The sequence below is a fragment of the Melospiza melodia genome, chromosome Z, assembly GCF_035770615.1.
Source record: "Melospiza melodia melodia isolate bMelMel2 chromosome Z, bMelMel2.pri, whole genome shotgun sequence".
Classification (NCBI taxonomy): domain Eukaryota; kingdom Metazoa; phylum Chordata; class Aves; order Passeriformes; family Passerellidae; genus Melospiza; species Melospiza melodia.
In genome coordinates this window covers 56759343-56779903 of record NC_086226.1, presented here as the reverse complement: position 1 = coordinate 56779903, position 20561 = coordinate 56759343, and the positions used below count along the sequence as shown (strand labels likewise).

The 20561-nt window shown below is 39.8% G+C and overlaps 1 protein-coding gene across 1 annotated transcript; it reads left to right on the top strand.

The window, feature by feature from the left end:
* Window positions 1-6116: 6116 nt before the first annotated feature.
* Window positions 6117-10209, top strand: LOC134431994 (cryptic protein-like). Its single transcript, XM_063180310.1, has 6 exons — window positions 6117-6324; window positions 6473-6522; window positions 6636-6812; window positions 7681-7795; window positions 7903-8012; window positions 9802-10209. Exons 1-6 carry the CDS (start codon window positions 6302-6304, stop codon window positions 9924-9926), a joined length of 600 nt encoding a protein of 199 aa, XP_063036380.1. The 5' UTR covers window positions 6117-6301; the 3' UTR covers window positions 9927-10209.
* Window positions 10210-20561: the final 10352 nt, after the last annotated feature.

The following is a 20561-nucleotide window of genomic DNA, read 5'->3' as shown; positions in this document are numbered from 1 at the left end:
AAAGCTTTTACTTGAAATAGAAGAATAAAAAAAAAGTCTCAGTCTTCCAGTATCTTGGTGTTAGTGTTGATTTATTTGCCAAAGAACCTTTCCCTCAGAGGAGGATGACTGGGATCTTCTTAATCACTTCCCATGTGTACTGACAAATTCTCTTTTTTATTTTTTTTCCTCTACACAAAAGACATGAACTACATTTATTTTCATTACAAAATCTTGATAAATCATATTGTATTTTGTTAATGATTAGCCATTAGACTCAAAGGAGGGAAAAGCTACATGATGCTCTGAGACTTGTTTTATTCCTCGAATTTGTGTTGGTCTGTGACAGTGTGTTACTTTGTATGACATCTGCATAAGGCTCCCTTTCCAAGGGAGAGCTGTAGATGTTTCCTTTCATTTGATAATATTGATCCCATCCCATTTGTAGTAAGCTTCATCCATATGTTGTCAGAGAGATGTGGGATGTTGCTGTACTTCTCTGTGTATAATGGTAATAGGGTGAGAGCACTGAAGGCAGCATTGTATCAGCAGCTACATTACTTATGGTTTATTTCCTAGGGAAGGGAAGAACAATTTAAATATAGGAACTGTAATCTATTTACACATTCCATAGTCAATTTAATCTGTTATAAATCAACTCGGCTACAGAAAGGGGCTGCTTGTCACACAGCCTCCCTGCCTTCTGCTTCTCTGCCAGCTCTAGTGTTCGTCTGGCAAATCACATCAGGGAACAAATCCAGCAGAAGACTGTTGGTTGTTTGTTTTTTGTTTTTGGTTTTTTTTTTTTTCCCCCAAAGCTGAGTTTTCATTCAGATAAACTCTCTGCTTCAGCTCATTCATGGCTGAGCAAACATCAGTGACGGCATGAGGGAGGGAGGCAGTACAAACAGCCCATGGTGTAAGACAAAGTGGGATTCGCCCTTTTAGCAGCAGCCATTTATCCTGCCTAAGTTCATCATGGACCTGTGGCACTAGTTAAGTGGTGCCAGTCACAATATGGATTATCTAACTTTCCTGCATATTACTTTCTCAAGTCAATTAGTGGCCAATTCCAACTAAGACAATGTAAACCTTTCTTAAAGTGGAATGAAAAAAAAGCTGTTTGGGTAATTTATACTGCTCATTCATACGGTGCATGCATACAAAGAAATGCAGAGGCAACAGCAGTAATGTCTACATGATCCTATAGGAAATTCCTGACAGTAATAAGAGCCAGTCTGACCAGCCTCTGCTGAGAAAGTTCTGTGATGCTGTAAAATCATTCAATTAAACTGTGTCAAAGTCTTACCTAGCCTTTAGAAAGAAAAAAACACTTGCGTAGATGTCAAAAGCCTTAGTGGCAAGCCAAAGAGCATAAAAAAAAAAACAACTCTCAGGCTGGCTAGTATTAGGTCTTTCTCTCCACTATGCTCAAAATATAATGAGTTAAACACTCTCTGAGACATCCCAGTCTAGATTTCCCATGGTCTGCCCTTTCCTCAGAGAAGTGTAAGTCACCCTGACTGAGAGTTTTCCTTCACAGAAGCCTAGAATTCCAATATTTCAATAAATATTCATGGAGGCTCAATGTTTTTTGATATTTTCCATAATATTCTGCATAGCTGATTTAACATTGCCCAGTGTGGTTAGAGATCTAGTGCTAACCCAAAGCTGGAATTTTGGAATCCAAAGATTTCTAGTCAGCAGATATTTTGACTGCGCTGACCAGAGCTGAGCAGACCCTGAACAGGTTTTCAAAGTGCTGCCAGGAACATTCACATTTTCTTCATCCTTGCTTCTGACTGCTCCAATGCTGCTTCTAGGCTTTAGGCATCTATTTATCCTGAAGTTTACAAAAACACAGAGTAGCTACAGAGCAATACAGTCAGAATGAAACACTAATACCAAAACCCAGCATGTGCTATCCACACGTCAGCTCTCAGTGCAGTGGCTCGCTTGCATTTTGGGAGAGGGCCAGAAGAAGCAGGCCACCGACCTACAGCTCCTGGCATGAGCACAAGAGGAATTTTGGGCACCAATAAAGTAGCACCACATTTTCCTATCACACTTAGCCACACAGGCTACCTGATCTGTTGTCAGAACTAACTGTGCTGAACACCCCTAATTAATGGTTACCCATCTCCTGTGTATGCAGGGCTTGATTGAAATGCTCAGGAGCAGCAGCACTTTGGTTGGCTCCACTCTTATCTTACTTGAAGCTGATAAAAGGAGTGCGTCTACCCTTACTGCCGCTCCTCACAACTCCCTGGGCAGAAGCAATCACTCTCGGGCAGATTCTGTCAACAACAAACAGCAGCACTTTCCTGCAGCATCACAGAGATCTCACCGCTGGTGCAGTCAGGCAACAGCAGCATCTGAGCAGCTTTCCCTGTCCCCATTCCTCTGCCTGCCTTGATGGTGAGGCTGTGGGGAGAAGAAAGAAACAAGGTACCAAAAGCAAGAAATGTTTAGACATTTACAGTTCTTCTAGGTTGTTGGCTCCTGCAGTAGCAGCAATGGCTTCTGATCTTAAGCAAATAGCACAGGGTAGGAAAATTGATCAATATTTCTTCACTGGCATCTGCATTTTGAATGTTACCACTAATATAGGGCAGGGAATTTGGTACCCATAAAACTCTCCAGGAGAACTACATTGACACTGCATTTTAGTGAAAAAAAATACTATGTGATGTTCCTCTATTTATGTATCTCTCTTTATGTTTTTTCTGTCTTCCATCTGTGGAATGAGGAAACAAGAATTTAAATAGTAAGTGACAGCATTTATGTATCTGAATATTGTAACTTAAAGTGATACTACTGGTTAGACCTAACTGAAAATAATATTTTCTTCCTAATGCACTAGCAAATAAACCCTAGAATAACTGTAACTACAGCTCTTCTTTTAAAAGTAAAAATACTAGCCCCATTATACAGTTAGAGAACCTCAAATGAAAACAAGAGTTATTCAAATTGTAAGTGTTTTCTAAAAGTAAACATTTTCAAGTGTGGATAACACATACATGTTTTCTGAATACGTGCAAAAAAGACATCTCTATTATTTGTGTGAAACATTTTATAGTCCTAATTCAGAACAGTATCTGTTGTTATGACAGTATTTAAAATATGATATGTTTTAAGCAAGCACCTAAAGTTTTACAAGTTTAGTTTAGAAGCCCTTGTCAATCATAGCAGGCAGGGGCAGACAGAATAATGGTGAGAGCAATCTGTCTCTTCAAAACTGCTGCTATTTAAGACAGGAAAACCAAAGTCCCTTCTTGAATTAACATGTTGTGATTTTATCATAACATGCTTTCCGTGAAACATCTTACTCACAAATGTTAGGATAAAAGTTCTGGCGCTGATTTAGCTGAATTGCACACAATGTACATCACGCACTCTCAATTCTAAAAGGCACGGTACTTCAATAAAAGTCTGGAACAAGAATATAGCTTCATCTAAATCTGTTTAAGCTAGCAACATAAAGCACACCATGAAACAAGATGCCATGAAGCCAAAGGGTTAGCCTGTATCTACAAGAAAATGGTTGAGCTTAGAACAATTGGAGCCAATTATTGCAGCAGCACAGGGAATGCCTGATCCCCTAAGACAGGTGTAGCCCTGCAGAGCACTCCCTGCAAGCATTCCCAAAGGAAAGAGCCATTTTAAATCTTCAGCAGTGCTCTTCTGTCCTCTTGCTGAAGACCAGTGTATCCCCAGAAGACAGGAAAGAGCATGTGATCATAGAATTATAGAATATGCTGGGGCTGGAAGGGACCCCCAAAGATCAGTGAGTTCCAATGTCCCTGTCATAGTCAGGGATACCTTCCACTAGACCAGTTTGCTAAGGGCATCATCCAGTCTATCCTTGAACACCACCAGGGATAGGTAAGCCACAACTTCTCTGGGTAATCTGCACCAGGGCCTCCACACCCTCACAGTAAAGAATATGTTCCTAATAGCTAATCTAAACCTGCCCCTTTTCAGTTTTAAACCATTATCCTTTGTCCTGTCACTATCTCACCATATAAAAAGGTCTTCACTCTCCTTTTTTCAAGTTCCCTTAAGGTACTGGAAGATCATAATGAGGGCTTTTCAGAGCCCTCTCTTCTCCAGGCAGAACTGCCCCAAATCTCTCCACCTCTCTTCGTAGGAGAGGTGCAGATCCCTCAGAATGCCTCGTGGCTTCCTCTGGAGTTACTCTAACAGGCCCACATCCCTTCTGTGCTGGGGACCCCAGGCTTGGATGCAGTGCTCCAGGTGAGGTCTCAGCAGGGCAGAGCAGAGGGGAAGAATCCCCTCCCTCAACCTGTAGTACACATATTTGATGCAGCCCGGGACGTTTTTGGCTTTCTGATATGCAAGCACTTGATGTTGGATTATATCCAGCTTTTATCTTCTAGAATACCCAACCCCACAAGTCTGCTCTCAGTAAGTTCTTCTTCCCATTTGTTCTCAGGTTTGGGATTGCCCCAGGTCACGTGCAGCACCTTGCAGTTGGACTTGTTGAATTTCATGGGCCCAACTCTCAAGACTCTCCAGGTCCCTTTGGATGGCATCCCATCCTTCTGTTGTGCCAACTGCACTGCTCAGATTAGTGTCATTTGCAAACTTGCTGAGATTGCACTCGATCCCACCGTCTGTGTCATTGAGGCAAACATTGCAGAGCAGTGTTCTCAAAACAGAGCCTGAGGACATCACTCATCACCAGCCTCCACCTCAACACAGAGGCATTGACCACAACTCCCTGGCTGCAGCCAGTCAGCTCTTTATCCATTGAACTGTCCATCCATCAAATCCACCCATCTCCAATTTGGAGATAAAGAGCTTCTGAATATCTTGTAGCTCTTGATTGCAGTCTTCCAGTGGTATGACTTTCCCTGGTGTTTGCATGATAGAAATTACAGCACAGTTTTCTAATTTCACAATTGTTTCCAACTCCTCTTGCTTGTTACCCATGCAGTGTACAGCTGTGTAAGAGAACATGTCTTAAAAACACTCTCCATCTGCTTTCGTGCCTCTTTAGTGCCAAGAGGGTTAACTTTAATTAGGACAGCTATCTTTGTAAATTAAGCCAGTCTTTGTACCAAATTGGATGAGAAGTTATTACAGCTTCCAAACCATTCATTCAGATGGGGCAAATCTGGCAAGTGACAGCCACAGGGACTTACAAACAAGGGATGATGTCTTTAGTCAATGCAGCCATTTCTTCAGTGAGGTCTGACCCATACTTCTGATGTGATCTTGGATCTAGCCAAGGTGAAACTTGTACTACCTTGGTTTGCGGTGACACAGTGAAAACATCCCTCTTCTAATGCCCCTCCAAAACAAAACAAGTTGTATTGCTTCAGTTTCCTGCCACAACTTAAGCAAAGGCCATGTGCACTTGGTGGTACAAAATGTGGAAATGTGATGAGAAAAGCCTGCCTAGGGCTGTTTTTTTAGCACTGCCCAGCTGCAGGTCTTTCTGCTCATGGCACTGAGCCATGGCAAAGCCATGTGAGTCACCCTAGCCCATTTCAGTACACACAGTAAATTATATCCAGGTATCTGCTGCTACTGCATAAACTCAGAGTAGGAACACCCACTAAAGGGCCTGATTTTACTAACAGTAAAAATTTTCAGAAAATGTTTCAAATTATTATTAACAGCTCTGGTGAGACAACAATCCTTCCTCAAGGACCTTATACTGCTTTTTCCAGTATATTTAGTAGAAATCTCAAAAGCAGGCTTTAAGGATCTCTGCTGCAAAGCAGTACAATCTCATAAAGCAGATCCCTGGTGGAAAACCCTGGCAGAGACAAGGCATGTAGGTAGAGCTGAGGCTTTTTAACTTTCCTCATATATACCTACTCCCATTTATGATATACCTATTGAAGTTCTGGTTAATATTTGTTTGTTTGTCTGTCTGTCTGTCTGTTTGTTTGTCTGTTTGTTTGTTTTTCCTATGCACTATATGGTGGTACAAAGTTTTCTGTCTTGAGAAATACACTGGGCCTGAGATCTTCCAGCCGCCTTGCGCTTTTGGCTGGGCTCATGGGCTCTTAATTCTGCCGCCAGCAGTAGGTGTCCCCACCTTGCTCCACCCTCCGGCGGTGCATGTAAATCGGGGGCTGGCCGGGGAGTCCCAGCCCGAGGGAGGTTCTCGGCCGGCGGGAGACTGAGCCTCACTGCGAGCCGGGCGGCAGGAGGGGAACTTCGCCAGCCCCGCTCTCCCTGTCCGTCCGTGCCTGCGGTGCAACAGCCTGAAGCAGAGGGCTCTGGACATCTTCCTTCTGCTCAAGCTCTCCCGGAGGACCTCGCGGCTATTTCTGGCTGCAGGAAAATGTACTGGGGAAATCATGTTAGGTAAGTTGGCTTGAGATGTCGGGGACTCTCTCTAGCCAGGGATGCTCATTCCTTTTACAAGTTCACACACTCACCATTCGTTTTGTGTCTTATTAGCACAAATTTATTTCTCGTTTGATCTTTTTTTTTTTCTCTTATTTTTTTACAGAATTCTTTTCACTTTGACTCTGGTCTGGCAGGCTGTTCATTTAGAAAAAAGTAAGTGAACTTCATATTTCTCCCCGCTACGCTGTGTTTTTCTTCCACATTTACAGTATGCATTTTTTCATCACAAACTACCTTTCCCTGACATATTTGCACTTCTTGTCTAGGCCCTGAAAAAGAAGAACGGAAAGAAGTTGTGAAAGGTCTCAATGCTACAGCGCTAAAGCAGCAGCCCAAGAACGAAGGGACCTTTACAAATGCGCTCAGTGATATGAATCAGAGTTACGAAAGTAGAAAGCAACAGAGTTCCAGGTCTTTAGTACCTTTCACTGGAATTACAGAGAGTAAGTAACATTATTTTTGTAAACAATGACATAAAATTACTTTTAAAAATTTTAATATGGTATTGCTTTAACTGTTGTCCTGGAAGATTCCAGCCTGTTGGTTTTCTGTGACCACCCATTTCAATTATACCCATGGCCACTTAATAAGTGGTGATAAAAATTTAAGGTAGAACTGAAGATCTCTCACTTGCAAAATTGTTAAGGAAAAACAAGGAAGGATACTAAGAATGAAGAAGTGCTTGGCACTTCGTGTTTACAAGAGCATCTGTAAAATTTTGTAACATTCTGTTCATTGTTTAGAATTCGCGATATTTAATGGCCATAAAAATGTTAATTTTATAAAAAAGTTTGAAGCTACCTGAAAGCAACAGTACTAACAGGAAAAAAATATGTATTCTGTTTCCTCCCATATATAAAGTTTTAGATTGGTGCTCAACCCCAGGACTCTGAGAAAAGCTTAAGGAAGCATTTCCTCCACCTCAAAACCAAGTAACTTCCCAGTTTGTATTCAAAAATAGGTGTCACTTCCCAATAAAAATGCCTCATTTCTTAGTGTGATTGAAACCTGCATCTGTCACAGTGAAATATTTCACTTGAACACATCCTGCTGCTACAGAATTTGCCAGGCGTTGCTTCTTCACCACCCTGTAATCCCTAGTAGCTTGTTTCTAATCCTTAACTAAACAAACTGGGTTTAGCTGAACAAACACTCTTAACAGGCATATAATTTTATTGTCTCTAAAGACAATAAAACTAGATATCCTTAAGAGACTTTGGAAACTGGAGAGACCTGAGGGAACAAGAGAGGAAAAGGTGAGGTCCAGAGCCCCTGAGATGCTTGTTAACCTCTGTAAATATTGTCTTGCAGGTAAAAAACTGAACAGACGCTGCTGCCAGAATGGAGGGACTTGTATCCTGGGGACCTTCTGTGCCTGCCTGAAGTACTTCACCGGCAGACACTGCGAATATGATGAGCGGCTAGGGTAAAAACAACCAGTCCAAAACCAGAGGGGATGAGTGTGGTGCTCTGAAGGGTTGTTTTCTGTGCTGGGGTCAGGGATGTACGGAATGTCTCCCTTGTCGTTGACAGAAACTGCGGCAGCATTCCCCACGGCGTCTGGGTGCTGAAGGACTGCTGGCTGTGTCGGTGTGCCTATGGAACACTGCACTGTCTCTCGGAAATAAGGCAGAGTAACTGCGGTAAGAAGTGGCATTAAATCAAGCATTTTTCACTCCTGGGTGGCAGAATTGCCTTCTGCAGTGGTGGGGTATTTGGAGGATGCAGTATGTGCCCTAGCTGGACTTCTACAGTGGGTTGCTTTGCTTTAGAGAAGGAATTAGTGAGACAGTAAGAAGCACTGCTCTTTGACTATATAGTACAGCACAAAAGACAGTTTCAGATATTCATAATTCTGTGCAGTAGGAAACTTCCCACCGTTCTAATTGAAAATTACAGAGGTTAAACACTTATCTGTTCTGCAAAATCTGTACATCTATGATTTCCCACTTAACCAGGACAATTTGTACAAGTAAACTAAATCCAAGCACAACACATGTTTCTAAGGCAAAGAGAAAAAACAGTAGTGTATACTGGTGTGGAGGAAATAGAAACTGGGATTTCACTAGAGAATAAAGTTGTGTCTACTAAATACACAGAATCATCAATCATCATGCTTAAATGACTCAAAACTAATCTGAATATTTTTTTAAGATCTGTATCTCAATCTTCAGAATATACTTGTATGAGTTTTAAGTCTCAACACACTCATCACTAAAAAATGTGTAACCATTATTCTGATCAATGTAAAGTTGTGCCACCTAGTCTTCTAAAAAGCATTCTATCATTTTAAGTGTAGTCTTACTACATCAGCCTGTGAAATTCCCTGAATAAATGGTTGAATATTTTTGACAATAGTCTATCAACCAGCACAAGGATTTAAAGAATTGCTATATTGGTATTATTTTCCATGGAGAATTGACTGATCCAGACAGTTCTCAATACTCTTAAGATCACTAATAAGGATTTAATAATATTTTCTGTGGCGAAATCAGTGCAAAATATTCTTGCCCTTTCCACCCATAATATCTCAATCCTATCTTGTGCTTTCCTTCGGTTGTGCCAAGATCACTCCTTAGCAGGGTAAGAAAACAACAGACCTAAAGGGTTTCAAGATTCATTTGCACCCCAAGCAGTCTCTTGTTTCCTGACCAGATTCCTACCTGAGTATCAATGCCTTGAAGCTGTGACTTCTGAGTTGTAGCACCAACTCAGATGTAAATCAAAACATTAAAAAGGTGACATTCCTACCTTTGTAACCCTAGACAGAAAAAAAAACAAATCAACCAGATAGCTTTTTCCTCGGAGTCTTCTGTATTGAGCAGTTAAATGTATCACACAACATGCTCATTTAACTTTTTACATGCTTAGCATTGAATCAGCCCTATTGCTCCTCATACTGGAGCAAAAGACATTATGGGTCACCCTATGCTCTGTAAAAGCAATCAACTGCTTGCTGCTCTTGAACTCCGATTAAGAGAGGCAATTAAGGTCTCAGTAGAGAGAGAATCCTCTGAGCAGGGACTCCGTGGCTTTCACCTACAAGAGGGTACGGCTCCTCTGCTTTTGCTGAAAGCTAAATCCCTTGTTAAAGGAAGGGTTAAAAGCCGACATTCAGGCTTGGGTGCTCACCTCTTGTGAAGTTCTTCCTCTTGCTTTTGCTTGGTATTTACTTTTGATTATTCTGAGATTATTGCCTGCAAGAGCTGATAAGTGCTATCAGTTGCTCCTCAAACGATCATTGATGGGACATCTATTTACATCTCTCCCCTGAGAATAGTCCCTTTGATTGGCTTTAACAGCTGATACCTTTAACTTAAGTACCTGTGAGATGTCAGAGGACTTTTCAAGTATGTTGAAAAACCTTATGTTTTCAAATTTACCTACTTAACTCATTAGCCATTTTATTTTCTTGATTTTATTTCTTTTAAGAACTGACATCGGAAACAGAGGAAATTATCAGACTGTATTCTAATGGTTTAAGATTACAACAAACAGTGATTTCAGTCACTTGCCTGCTCGCCATCCTCTGGAGTTCTGCTAGCTGGCAGCTGTGAAACTGGACAAGGGGAAATACTCAGGGTTGATGGAACCCTCACCATGAATCTTACATTTCTTCTATGAGCTACAGAAGACTCTTCTACCTGCATGTTGGAGGCAGATTAAGATGTATTAGTTAATGCTGAAATACCTGGGTTATTATAAATTCAGATTATATGAATATGAAGTATTTATTATTATTATATTATTATATTAATACTGCTATCAATGTCTGATTCTAACGATTCTTTATTCTCAAAATACTGCTCTTCCAGTGGAAGCAACACCCCCAATATTCTATGCCTGAAGTATTGTAAGTTATAGTAATTTCTTTTGTACACAGTACAACTCTTATAACAAATAAAACTTATTTCATTTCTGAAAACTTTTTGTTTAACTTTATTTCAACTTGAAAATTCTTATCTACCATTTGTCATTTTATCTTGTAAGAAAAGCACAGGGTAGAATGAGCAAACAGTAATTTGACACCATAAGGAGGGGTTTAAGAGTAGATATCTTTCAAGCTCTAATATAAAGAATCGTAAAAGTTACATAGTCTTTCTTCTTCCTCTTTCTTCTTCTTTCTTATTCATTACAGCAAAATTGTATATATGCATAATCTGCCTGGCAGGAATTGTATGTCTATTAAGAACACATAAGGGATGGTTATTTGTCTTTTGGGGATTTACTTTATACCCTAGAAATATGAATGTCTCCTTTTTTAAAGTGACAGCAAAGGGCAACTTTGCTTAACTTTTTCTACAGCAATAACCAATTATATATTGATTTATATATAATTTAAAACTTAGTATATCTTGGTTGTAAAATACAAAATGTTTGTAAGTGCATTTTAACGCAAGTTTATAAAGCAGAAACAGGTTTGTTTTGAAAAAAAAAAAGCAAAGATAAACCTAAAATGTATCTTCATCCTTTTGGAGTGGAAGTACCACATTGAAACAATCAGATTCATAATTTTATTGACTAAAAAGACATTACTGATAAAGAAAATTCTTAATGTCTTTTAAAAATTCGATATATTAATCCTTAAAATTTTAATCCTTTATTTATTTGGTGCTGCAAATTGAGCCAATCCAGTTCATAAGGAGAAAAGGATGCAATACCAACAAATTACACAATGTAGTGCCTGCCTTTAAATATATGACTACTCAGAATCAGATTTTTATAGAGAGTTATTGTATAAAAACATATTCATGTCCAATACTGCAAATATTCAGACTACTCCTTCCCAACTCCAGACTTGTGCTGAGAGACAAGGCTTCTCACACTTCACATAAGATACACTAACTAGAAATGGTCCTTTTGTCATTATTTCACACAAATTGGTCTGTACCCATCAGCCTGTGTTTCCACAGACCATTTTAGGATATAAATATATATCAAAGAGAACAGCTGGAGGAAAATATCTGTGCCTTTATTTTACAGAGGCTGAAATTTCAGGAATGCCATTGTGAAATCATCTTGGTCTGCCATATCATTCAGGTATGCCATCAAGTATACCTGAGAAGTCTGTAAGCAATACAGCTTGTAAAGTCTTCAAATAGTCTTTACTTTTTAAAGGAAAATGCATAGCACAGTAAAAATACATCTGAAGTAATATTTTTTTTTTATCCCTGTAGAAAATATACAGAGCCATTAAAGATTGCAATTAGCAAAAGAAAAAGTGTTTTAATACAGGTTTTACAGCTATTTCTGTTTCAATAACACCCACAGCAGATTTAATCATGAAAATCTGAACTGGAATAACTCTGTATGTAGGTGAACCTATGTGCCTGCAAGAGTCACCCTGATGAGGCTGTTCATTATTGGGTTGGTCTGATTTGCAGTATTAGACAAACTGAAATGTCTAGCAAAAAAAGTATTTTTCTGCCATACCAAAATATTAGTGCAGGGCATCAGATTAGATGCATGGTCCTGTTTCTACAGTCTCAAAGCATTGCATGGGGAACTTAGATGCATAAGTAGTTTTAATCATGTCAGTGCAATTTATTATTGACTCTGAATGCCAGAATTTGAAAATTTTCTCTGGATGAAAAAACAGTTTTTGTTTCTTTGATTTTAAGATAACAGTTCCCTTTCTCTCTATCTTATCCCATTGCATTCTGTTACTGGAAAATCTGAAAATTCTGCTTCAGGATGGTTTTATATCAACCATACTATGGCAAAACTACTCCCTCAGTGTCAGTTGTGGATGATATTCATCTTGTCTTTTTGTCAGAGCTCTGGAATTGGTGAGGCGTAGGTAGAAGTTCAGTCTGTGTTACTCACATACTTCTGAAGCAGAGGCAGCCACGGGAGTCAAATTAGAAGAAAAACCTATCTCCTTAAGTTAAAGTAAAAGAAGAAGAGTGGAAAATGAAAAAGCATGCAGAAGCTGCCCCATGCATAGTCTCATTTGCAAATAAAAATGTAACTTAGAGGGAGGAAAACAGAAAGCACTGAGGAACAAAGGAAAGCATACAGTCACAATCTTTGCTTAGGTTAAAACTGTCTCCGCTTTTATCTGTCTCCAGCTGTCTGCAAGAGCAGATAAAAGAAAGCATTATTTTCCTCCCCTGTTACCATCTAGGCCTGGCCTCCCTTCTAGCAGTGCAATTACAGGCACTTTGCTAAGGTTTGTTTATAGCAAACAGCAGTGCTTACTCTTCAGCTCCATGCTAACTCGCAGACCGCTACTCTGTCAAACATGGCACATCCCAGCAAAGCAGGCATCTGTGGCAGCAAGTTCATGCATGTGCCTTCTCTATATGCAGCCCCACTTGGGCAGCGGGAAGGCCCTCAAAGAGAAGTATTTATCGGATCATCCACAGGGCCCCAAGAGCCCAAGATCTTTTCCTCCTTGCAGCTGACTCCAGAATTAAAACAAATGGTGCTGCCTGCAGCTGGTCTTAGTGGCTTCGCCCTTGCAATTGCTCCAGCCTCCATCACTCCTAGGGGCATGCCACAGCTGATAAGAGCCCAAACTGAGTAAGAATGTGGTGGAGAGACTGCCTTCTCTGCAGCCAAGAGCCGGGGAGCTGGAGCTCTGCTGCTAGGCACAGACCTGCAGGCGATGCTGCCGTCTGCCCTTAACACTCTGCCCATTTAAAGGAAGGGATTCGTTTTGCATAAGGCCATGTAGTGCACCAAGGTGCACACTCAAACCTGTAAAAGCTAACTTCCAGGTACCGGATACTGAGGAAGTGTCACTTATGTGTCTCTCTGAGTATCTGATGGCTATCTCTTGAGATGACTTTATGCCCATCAAAGAGATATGGGTTTCAGTTGCCCCTGAGAAGTGCTAATGGTACCTATAGGTGCCAATAGCCTTCTCTCACCTAGACAGAAGCCAGCCAAAACAGAATTAGAAGCAATTTCCCACACTTGTTTATCCAGAGTTATTTGGGGGTCTTTTTTGTTTTTAATCGGCATATTTGAGATTGCTAAGGTTGTATTGCTATTCATCTTTCATTGACTCTCATAGTGTCAGGCTATTACACCCACAAATTTCATACAGCTGAGCAAATATACAGCAACTTTATATTTTGTCTTCCATCAGTTGGAAGGGTAATATAATACAGCAGGCTGGCTCACATATTGAGTAACCCTGTGAATTAGAATCACATAATAATAGAATATTCTGAGTTGGAAGGTAGCCACAAGGATCATCAAGTCCAACTCCTGTATCCACACAGGAGAAGCTAAAAGTTAAAGCATATATTTAGGAGCATTTTCCAAAGTTATAGGAGTATATGTCATGGAAACCTATCTAAACCTGCAATCATCATCTGTAATTCACCGTCTGCCTCATCTTTTACAGCACAGTCATGTACAAACATGGGAGACTTAATGACAACACAGCAGCTGTATGCTTGCCCTCTGCAAAATTACCCAGCTTTGTGAGTACTCCTTGTGATTGTAAAGCACCTTCTTGGTCAGAGAAGATAATAAAACCTGTAATTCCCCCTGCATTTGGCTGATTGACCTTGCCCTTGGTCTATGCTGCTCTGAGGGTGACTTCTTGATAAGGTCGTGAAGCTGCCATATGTCACTGGAATAAAACCAGATGCCTCATGCATGTTGGGTCCAGCATTTGTCTTCAGGTACATGTGGTACAGAAATAGCCTGCATTAGCAGCTGTCTTTATCTGCTGCAACCCAACCATATCTTTACAAAACTACAATTTATAATCAAAATGAAGTGAGGCTTCAGTTCAGGTACTGTTTGTTTGATAACATTTGGATGAAATGCTGGGAATGTACTATGAGGGCAGAAGCACTGGTAAAGTCTCAAAAGCAAACAGCCAGAAAGGCACTGGCATTACAGTTAAAGGAAGCACACTGTCCAGCTGAGCCTCCAGCAGCTGGTCCCAAGGACTCAGATCTCTTTCTCCGACAACTGAGACACCTCTCTGAGCTTCACACTTTGTCTGGGGCATGGCTTGTTACCTTTCACTGGCTTTCTGTGAGCAGAAATAGACATTCAACCTGTGAGGCTCCAAATCAAAGAACTGGTTCTGGCAGGGTTATGACAGTCATTTTCAACCCATCCTCACAGAGTTTTCTGTCACTGGACAGCAAACCGTGCTGATCATCAAATTCCTTTGTAGGCATGGCACATAACATCCTGCATCTCTTACCAGCAATGTATCTTTCTGCCTGTTCTCTACAATACGATGTTTGTATCTTCCCAATAAACAGAAAGATTCCTGTGATCCATCCTACTTATAAATCATTACAAAGTGTTACAAACAAGAATAAATCTCATATATGCATATATATGAGAAAGAAACAAAAGAACAAAGAAACCTTTTTCTCACCAAAGAAACAAATAGCTCTATCTCCTGTGCTGACAAAAGCTCTTGTCAAATTCTAAGAAGTTTTGTGGGGAAAATAGTGTTACATGTTTTTGAATCACCAAAATTAAGTCCTTTCAAAAATATGAAAAGGAGTATCAGGAAAAAAATCAATTAAAGAAGTGGTACAATGATGAAAAGACACTATTTGCAAAAGCATCTTTATGCACTACAAGCAGACAGTCAGGATAAAAACTAAAAACTGGTGTCAAAGAACCTTCCCACCTGACTCTGTACGTGAATTCTTTTAAGGAGAGTTTCTTGGACAAAAACCTTTTAAAAAAACCCCAAAATATTATCAGACTTGTCAAGTCCTATGCTTACATGTCAGTCTTGTTCTTCCAATCCCCACATTATGTTTCCTCACCTCAAATTTGTTTAATATAGCACCAGTACTGAAGATATTTCTTGCGCAAGAAGGAAATCTCCTGGAAAACAATATGCCAGTACACCTAATTAGCTTTGAAGGTGTGTTATGGAGGCCATGTGATGTTAAAATGGGTTGAGCTCGATTTTCCTCTCTGTTAGGCTGGTGTTGGTTTGCTAAATCATGTCAATAATATTTATGATGCATTTTGGTAACAGAGACAGAAATTTCTTATTGCTTTTAACATCAGTTCTTAGTGGAAATAATACTGCAGCATGCTCTTAGCTCCGTGTCTCTGCCTTCCACTCTTCTTCACAGAGGCTATACCCCAGCACTCTCTGTGTGGACACTCTCTGTGTGGAAAAAGACTTGTGCAGATGTGCTGTGCAGTATGTCTCCAGCAATGCAATAACCTGAAACAAAAGCCAATTAAGTTCATTCTTATGCGTGTTCTTCTTTTATCTGAGTACACATGATATGCTTATCACTAGCTATGCTAACCAAAAACAACTGCAAAAGTTCAACAGTGCTAAAATATATGGAGGCCAAACTCCAGTCTAACAACTCAGGGAATCACAGAAAAGGAAATCACCCATGCAGGTAAAACAAAGTAGCAAACATGAATTCAAGGAGCCAAGTATATGTACCCAATGTTACAACTTTCTCAAGTAGTTTGAGTAGACAACAGGACCACAGAGGCATGTGTCCACTGTCCTCTTTGTTGTTGTATCCTCCACAGTCAGACAGGTCCATTCACTTCTCCATCCAAAATGTTCTTTTCTCATTCTGTTGGCTTAATTCCCAGAGCTTTACTGACAGAGGGATGCAACAGAGACAGGCAACAAAGGTGAAGGGGGGGGCCACAGTTAGACAAGCCAAAACTGGTTATGTAACCATTGCTTTACTGTTAACAGCTTAGTTAGAAAGATTGTCAGTCTTAGCTTCAAAAGTACATCAACATGCAGAGACAATGTGAAAACTAAATGCCAGTGGGCAAAAAATCTGCTCCTGAGTTTCCATTATAGTATCTAGGCAGTACAAAATCCCATGGGAACAAGAGAAAAAGGTCATTATTTACTTGGCAGTAGTGACACTATTAACAGAATATTACATAGCATTTTGTCATCTTCTCTTTGTAAATGATACTGAAATGTGTAGAAGTTTCAGGAAAAAAAATAGACAGGTATGATTTAACATACAAAAATAGACACTCCAGTGAAAGATGTAGCAATTCAGTTAATTATAAAAGCAAGAATTATGAGTAACTTGTTCTCCCAGAGGATCACATGGGAAGATACTGAAGCCCATAAGTTTATTAAAATGACAGAGCCATTTTTACTATTTTACACAGAACTACTCCAATGCAGACAGTGCAGCTTTCACCAGGAGGCAAAAATGCCAGTGTTAACACCAGTGTTAAGAATTTAGATTCACTTAGTATTTGCAGAAAGGCTGTTTGTTAAAAGTCTATAAAGCAAATGAGCTGGCACTGTGGCATGAATGTCGGGGAGTGTGTGTACATGCATACATGTCCAGCAAATGAGGGCAGTTCTGGAGCAGGTTTGATGTCACAATCAATGGAGGTTGCACAAGTGAAGAAAGAGAAATCCTGCAGAAAACAAAAGAATATGAGGCATTATTTGGTAGCTGTGGGCTGATTAATTGTAAACACTAACATTAAAATCCATGTACATGAATTACAATCAGCACCATTGTGTTAAAACACAGTCATAGTATTTACAGCGTGTAGTCTCTAATGTGCCTACAAGCCCTGACCAAGGTTGAGATTTTTCTGTGCTGGGCACTGCGCAAGTGCATAGAAAGAGAAAACCTGCCCTCAGCAACTGATGCACTGATTATTTTCTTGCAGTTAACAGAGCACTTGCCACTGCAGTCTGGCTCCATATTCCAAGACAAAATCCTTAGTGTGAACACACACCTACTTCAGTCATGTTTCATGAGTCCTGTGAGTTTTACTGTTTATTTTCCATCTCCTCTGTACTGCTCCTCAATAACAACATCAGCATAAGCACCAGTCACCAGGAGATGGCATCATTAGAAGTTAACAACACTGACTTTTAAACTTTGCAGGGAGATACAAGTCTGAGACTGAATATAGCACTAATGACTGGATTCCTGAGCCTCACAGTACTGATAAAAACTAACATTCTCAAAGCAAACCGTAGCGAGTATTCGAATGCAAGGTGTGGATTTCTCAAATGTAATTTTCAAAAGATGAAGCTGCTATTATCTGCTGCTTTGGCTGCTAACCATGTATCTCTCTGTATGAACTAAGGCTGAGCATATTGTCAGCTCATAGTGAAGACTGTTCTTACTATGGAATCCACGAGAGACAGCTTTTCCTCGGCAATTAAGAAAAAGAAAAATCTTGGGCTGGTAAAAGTAGCATACAATTATACAAATGTTTTCACAGACAACATTTATAAAAGTTATGGGAAATAATATATAATTGTTTGAGTGGTTTTCATATGATCCTTCTACTCATGCTAAATCAAACTTGCAGAAAGTGAATAAGCTTGGTCTGACCTACTGCAGGGATGAGTAGTGATTCTTGTATCACCGTGCAAAGTCTTAGAGAAAGTGAAATAATTGCCTTTAATCTTACTGTTCTATCAAAGAGACTAAGGAACTCACTTGCTGGGTTAAGTGTGTCAGAAAGACAAATTATACCAGCCCTGTGTGCATGGATTCTGAGGTGTTGAATACTAATTTTAAAGGAATTTTATCAGATAGCCAGATGAAAAGAAGTAACAGGGACTTGTTACTTTTCAAGAGTATATGCTTTCCCTGGCTGCTGGCAATTAAAGTTTGACAGCTTTTCAAGATAAACATATAAAATAGGCTTGAAAATATTTGTTTGTAAAATATTCTGGTCTTAGGATATTTTACAGAGTGGAGGTAGGAAAAAAAACTATTGCATTTTGATAACATCATTTGGAGACACCATAAATAAGTACCTGATGATAGCTTAATTAAAGTACTTCACAGAACTCAGTCTTATAGATTGATGATAAAGAGGAAAATGTGTCAGTGTGTGAAATAACATTCCCAAGAGATAAATTAGTTATCTGTGGCATTTATTGTTTTTCCTTAACATTGTCATGCACTGACCTTGATATTCTGCCTTTGTAATTATCTTAGATATAAAAAATATTTCTTTAATAATTCAAAATATACTGGAATAGGCACTGTCATATTGGCTGCCTGGTCTCTTTTACCGTGTCTTTCTGCTCCTGAATACTTATGAGAATTGCTGCTAGGCAAACTGAAGGGTTGCTTTAACCTTATAAAAAGCTATGAGTAAATAGCTCTGCCTGTGAAAACACTTTCAGGAACTAAGAATAAAATAGACTAGTATGTCAGTTATGCCAGTGTATCTCAAATCATGGAATTATTAAGGTGAGAAAAAACAATATGATGCTCTGGGTGGTGAACTTTCTTTTAGTGAGTTGATGAAAGGCCTGTGCTGGCTGTCCATTTTCCAGCTTCATGCAATATCTTTGAGGGTCCAGCTAGGCTAACACCATACCTATACACCCATTTAAAAGCAGCACAAAAACCTTCAGGTTTTTATCTGTTCTTCCAAGAATACTTTTGGTATAAAATATGTAGTGAGACTGTATTATACCAATATATATATTGGTATAATAAAGTCTCACTACATATTTGTTCTCTCCTTGCTACGGTGCTATCCATTCATTTCCAAACAGCATAGTCAACTCATCTTCAATTTTGATATGTGAAAGTGTTTCCTGCCCAAAATGCTTCTAGCTGTCACATGCAGCTGACATGCCCACAGGCCTGTGAAGGATCCTCTCTCACAGAGCATGCCCTCTCCTACAAATTTGGATTGAGCTCAAAAGATCCAAAATCTGATTTCTACTCCTTCTAAGAAGTCACCAAGAAGAGCCAAGAGAGCTGAGCTTTAGGAACAGCCTGAAGTAGGCAAAGATCAGCTCTAAGAGCCAAAGAGTCAGCTCTAAGAATTGATCAAACAAGAAATTTGAGTAACTCTTCTTTTAAGGTCACATTTAGGAAAGAATAAGTGCAGGAGCAGTAATATACTTCTAAGCCTGGTAAATGCTACTACTCATCCTTAATCTAACCAACAGAAATTTAAAATAACAAAAAGGAATTTTCCAGTTATGGCTGAAAATTGCTACAGATTATTTTATAGATTGTGGGTAGGATGGATTCATTTTGGTTGAAAGGTCTATGCTCCCACACAGACTGACTTGCAGGACATTTCTTTGGTCCCCTTTTTATTCTCCACCAGCTTTTATGTTTCAGGAAGGAATAACAACCCAGAATATACAGCTTATATGTTTTTTAACAATTTTTGAGTAACCTGGTTGAAAAAATCACCCCAAATATCTCTTTGCATAAGTGGTTGTGGTGACCACAAGCATGGAAATTCATTCCAAAGATAAATCTCCAAAGGAGAGGCCAGTTTCTTCACATGTACCTGGTACAAATAGCGTGTGGTGGTATTCTGAAGCAAACTACTTCTTGTTTAATGAGGCCTAAAAATACTGAGATATGCACAAAACACATAGGAATATATTATGGGTACAGGGGTGAAGTCGCAGGGAGTAGGGCCTACGTTGCTTGAAGAAGGAGTAATTAACTTGTGTGTTAGGTTGCACATTTTTTTATTACCTCCTGGTTTTTTTGCCTTGGTGCATGCAGCCACCCAGTGCAGCTAGCCAGAGGAGCTGCTCAAGGACACAGGCAGCTGCTCACGGGCTCACACAGCTGTTGGTAGGTAACTGCAGCCTCAGCTAATGGAGAAACCATGGCAGACAAGGAGGAAGTGGTCATATAAGAGTAGTCACTTTGCAGATGTGTGATAGGAGCTCATCGTTGTAAAGAGAAGGTGCTGCCTATCAAATTCCCCAAAAGGTTCAATGTCCTTGAAAATAAATAGTGAACTCTCTTTAAAACATTTAAGTTTCAAAATAGTGGTGGGGTTATTGAAAAATAGCTCCAAAGGATGAACATAAACAAGATCTGGTTTTGTGATGAGAATCACAGATGTCTCCCAACTGCCTACACAAGATCATGAGTATGAAGTCAAATGGGGGAGTAACAAGGGATTCCACCTGCACTCTTGGCACTGGCAGCCTTCTTGTCAGGATCAGAGGAACCATTGGTACTGATTTCACGGGGCTTACTTTATATTGAAGGAGGTTTCTATTTCAGACCTATTTATTTTATAGGGTCATTGGTTTGTGTAGTTACCTTAACACCAGCACGTAAGAGGGATTTTTTGACTCTCTGCATCAACAGTCTCCTTGGTCCATATGGCTTTTCATTTTCAGAGCTGTTGAGCACTCGTGACCAATGTGCATTCTGGTTGCTGACCCCAAGCTCCCAAGAAAATTTGCACAACTTGTGGAACAATTTCGTAAA

What these genes read in the sequence shown, in the direction of transcription:
- LOC134431994 (XM_063180310.1), top strand. Translation starts at nt 6,302, where the DNA reads ATGTACTGGGGAAATCATGTTAG. An exon ending in GGCTGTTCATTTAGAAAAAA is followed by an intron (nt 6,523 to 6,635) that starts GTAAGTGAACTT and finishes CTTCTTGTCTAG; the next exon opens with GCCCTGAAAAAGAAGAACGG. An exon ending in GAATATGATGAGCGGCTAGG is followed by an intron (nt 7,796 to 7,902) that starts GTAAAAACAACC and finishes TGTCGTTGACAG; the next exon opens with AAACTGCGGCAGCATTCCCC.